We start from the raw sequence: 4,284 nt of genomic DNA, 5'->3' as shown, positions 1-4,284 counted from the left end.
TGCCAGTGGGGTTTGACTTGAAGCTGCTGGAGAAACCTTGATTCACTTTGCAGGTGAAACTTGTGTCTCTCTTCCAGTAGTTTGGAGGGACAGTGAAGCGTCTACTGACTGAATGGAGGCCTGGGGCTTCAGGAAGATCAACATACTGTTTGTCAGAGATGTCAACACTGTTGGCCTGAAAGGTGATGTAGAGGTCACTGGAGGAGAGTTGTGTGACGTCACACTCCAGCACAGCACTGTTTCCCTTCAGCAAATCTGGGAGAGATCTCCTGATCTCCACTGATGGAGCTGTAACTGCAGGCGCTGGATGATACAGAAAGAAAACAAGGCAGAATCATATATTTTAGGTACTTTGCTGTCACAACACACCTGATTTTTATTTTGTCTTCTCCTCTTACCTGCAACATTTATTGTCTCCTCAGTGGATGAGAAGCAGCGATGTTCAACTTTACATTTCAGAAGCTTCAGTTGTTTCCACTGACTCGAGGAAACCGTCAGAGTGCTTATTAAATGAGTTGTATGTGTGACCTGGTTCACTTGGTGACTGGATGGGGGTTGCCCATCCATCAGCCAGGTCACCTTTGCTTCAAACACTGTGCGGACTGAACATGTTGCCTTCACATCAGATGTTGACTCCATTACTGTCTTGAAGCTGGGAACCTCCACATGAACTGAAGGAGGGGCGCTTGTCTGTGCTGCAGGAAAAAAATTATATCAGCAACATTTATATTATGTTTTAAAATGGTATGGTTTGTGTTCTGTTTTCCATCTGTATTAAAATTTTCTTATGCATTGTATTTTACTTATTGTGAACCACTTTGTGATTTTTATCTGTGAAAGGTGCTATACAAATAAACTTTACTTACTTACTACTATGTTTATGTCAGAAATTGTCATATTGTGTGTTAAGACATTATTTGTACATACTTACTTTGACAAATACTTATTGTTTTTCGAAATTCACTGTGATTGTGAGTGGACCTGCATGTAAAACTTGAGCCACCTGCCCACTGTTTCATATTTGGCTCAATCTCACTGCTTAGACTGAAGGTTTTCTCCACTCCCTCCACACTCTGCAGCTTCCTTTGGGTTTGCATAATGTTTAGAGGTTGGTTGTCCCGTTGCCACGTCACACTCACTTTGTCTGGAAAGAAGCCACTTAGTGTGCAGATGAGTCTGACTGGTGAGGCCCCAAATTCACCTTCCCACACAGGGTGTAATGTGATGTTTGGAGGGACAACCCGCAGTCCTGAGACAGAGAAGAGATTACTTTGTCTTTACTTGCCTCTTTCTAAACATTGGATGTGTAGCTTTTTTAAAACATGAGCTGTCTGTCTTCACTTATATATCCCATCAGATTTTGGTCAACTAATTAACCATGTTGTCTTAATTCAAAGTGTAATGTCTTTGTATTTAGGCTAGATGGCAGAGTTTTACTGTGTCTGGTGTCTTAAGGTGGATATGGTGCTGGAAGTTTCAGAAGCATTAAGTAAAACCCAGTTCCCCAGAAAGTACCATAAATCACCCCTGGTTAACAAAAATACTGAATAGCCTATATGTAGGCAGAAAGGATTTTCTGTACTAAGTTATGAAACTTGCACACATTATGCACATATCATTGCGCCCCTTAAAATACTTACTGTAGCTTGTCACTAAAGTGTGCAGTTTTATTTTTATTTGTATGCTCTATGCTGTTTTTATCTTCCTTATTGACAGATTGCAGTATATTTGTTTCCAACACCGTTTCTCAAATTTCAGACTTTTTTTATATGAAGATGAAAACCATATTATTGCAAATTCACAAAAATGCACTGTGGAACTATCTGGGAGTATACGTGTAGCCTAAATATGTAAATAACTATAGTACAGGCCTATGTTGTTTTAATTAGCAGTTAAGTTCTGTGTGTGTTGCATGAAGGGACTACAATCTTTCTTTTCCTCATACAACCATTTGTTATATAATGATAAATAAACTACCTTGAACCTTGAAGTAGTTTTGCAGTACATTTACAGCCCAGTAAAATCTTTCTTTGACTAAGGCTATTCCATTCAACACTGTATTTTACATCAACTGGCAAAAGCAGTCAATTAAGTATGACATTATTTATAGATTTACCAAACTGCTTGAATATTCTGTGCAATTTATACATTTAATTAAAACAACTTTGTTGCACAATCATAAACTATGTTTACAGTTCCACCATGTAAACTTACTAGATTTCAAATCAACTACTAAAAAAAGGATAGCATAATTCTTACTTGGTTTTGTGATAGTAGCCTGTCCATTTCCTCCTGCATGTGGCACGGCACATTGGAAAGTCTCACTAGCGTCCCAGTCCCGTTTCCTCACTTTGATTAGACTTACTCTCGTGTAAATGTTGTCGTACTGTACTGGAGGGCACTGAATGAAGTCCGTCAAGGCAGTCCCATTTTTGCTCCATGTGAAGGTCAGTGAGGAGGGTGAGAAGTCGGTGGCAATACAGCCAAGGGTGACCATGTCTCCAGTCCCAGAACCACATTGCCCCAGAGGAAGCACAGTTGGTGCAGCTGGAGTGGCTAACAGAAGAAAAACAAACATGCAATCAAAATAGCAAGCTACCAATAAAATTTAAAATACACTTTCACCAAGTCAGTTAAGTTGATCTATAGTGCAACAAAGCACAGCATGTAGAATGTGGATATTGCAAGTGTCCTACACAAAGCTTTATGTTTCCCTGTCTCCTTTATTTAGAGGTCTGCTGCACTAAGGTTAACCTTCAGTCCCTTAATGATAGTATATGTGGTAGCTTTTTGTTAGTTTATACATAAATACTCAAATCACTTTAAACTGCAACTTTGAAAATAATCATTAGTTATTATTTTAAATTTAAAAAAATGAAGGTGCAAAGTTGATAAACATCAAGTAACTGAGTTAATGTCATTCTTACAAAAACTTACAAAAATAGTATTCTTATGAAACAGTTACTGTTGTACCCTTTCCCCAGAAGTCAAATGCACCAGTAGCATAGTGCTGAATCTACTAAATGTTGAATGAGCATCTACCTAAAATTTTTAAGGAATCCCATTATATTATAAAATCCACTTAAATTAAATTAAATCAATCCACTTAATATAAACAAGCCATAAATATGCACCATTGCATCCTGCTGAGAATATCGCTGTTTGTCACACTGTGGGCGTGTCTGCTCTGGTCTTTAGTTTCATCATTATTTTGATTATTCTGTTATAGCCTGTTCTTGTTACTCAGTTTGTTGTTTGGTTTGCCTGTCTATCCTGTTTTAGTTTTTGCCTTGTGATGTTTAATTTATTTTTCTGCATTTCAGTTTGCTTCTGCCTGTTCCCCCCAGTAATCCCTCTGCCTGCTTGTCTACCTGTTTTTCCAGTGATCACTCTGCCTGGGTGTGTGTGCTTGATTAGTCCCTCATGTCTCTCACCTGTGTTGCTCCCGCCCTGCTTGTTAATCGTGTGTGTGTGTGTGTGTATCTTCCTGTTTCTGTGTCCTGCATTTGGGTCCACCAACCTGCTCTCCCACGCACTCGCATCACAATTCGTGACAAACAGAACTTACTGTATTAAAACATTTTACTTTTGAAGTTTACACCAGTCTAAAACATACCCTGCTGTAGATATGAAATGGCACAAATCTTACCTGATGTAATTGTTACCATCGTGCCCCACTAATCAAAAGCTCTCTCACAGTGTAATGTGTCAACATATCCAACATGGAAAAATAGCACCTGAAAGATGCTGTTGATGCCACTAAGGTTTAAATATACTGTATTAAACTGTGTAATTACGACTTTTTCAATATGAAGACATTTTACCTGTTGTGACATTCACCATTGTTCCTTTTCCCCAGTAGTCAAAGTAGTGGTCAGAGTGACAGGTTTCAATAGCACTTCAGTGCAAAAATACTTTACAGCTTTGATCATCTAATAAATTGTTACTTAGTAAACTACAGTGTATACCTACTAATTTAAGATTAAGTTCTAGTTTAATTGCAGGATAAATTATATATTTTTTATGATAAACCAGAAAATTATTGAATTGTCTACACTCAAAATATATCTGATTATTACTCATGAGAAGTTACAGTGAATTGTGTCCCTTTCCTCCAGTAGTCAAAGTAGCCATCACAGTGATATATTACATCTGCTTCACTAAACACTAAAACTGCTGTGAACATACATGTTTCACTGACAAGGCAATTCCAACTGTTTTATTTATGAACCACTTCCCTTGAGATTTCCATTTCCTGTGGTCTGGAATATATAATAAGTGCAT

General features: G+C 38.0%; 1 gene segment (V, D, J or C); it reads right to left on the bottom strand.

Annotated features, from left to right (window-relative positions):
- Positions 1-3,668, bottom strand: part of LOC123958677 — a 3,800-nt gene extending 132 nt beyond the window's left edge. The window contains 6 exon segments of the C gene segment in view: positions 4-303; positions 399-695; positions 932-1,249; positions 2,260-2,556; positions 3,372-3,434; positions 3,650-3,668. Of these exon segments, the coding sequence occupies positions 4-303; positions 399-695; positions 932-1,249; positions 2,260-2,556; positions 3,372-3,434; positions 3,650-3,668 (1,294 nt within the window).
- Between the last annotated feature and the right edge of the window lie 616 nt (positions 3,669-4,284).

The sequence above is a fragment of the Micropterus dolomieu genome, linkage group LG02, assembly GCF_021292245.1.
Source record: "Micropterus dolomieu isolate WLL.071019.BEF.003 ecotype Adirondacks linkage group LG02, ASM2129224v1, whole genome shotgun sequence".
Classification (NCBI taxonomy): Eukaryota; Metazoa; Chordata; class Actinopteri; order Centrarchiformes; family Centrarchidae; genus Micropterus; species Micropterus dolomieu.
The sequence above is the reverse complement of the archived record's forward strand: the minus strand, read 5'-3'. Positions and strand labels throughout refer to the sequence as shown.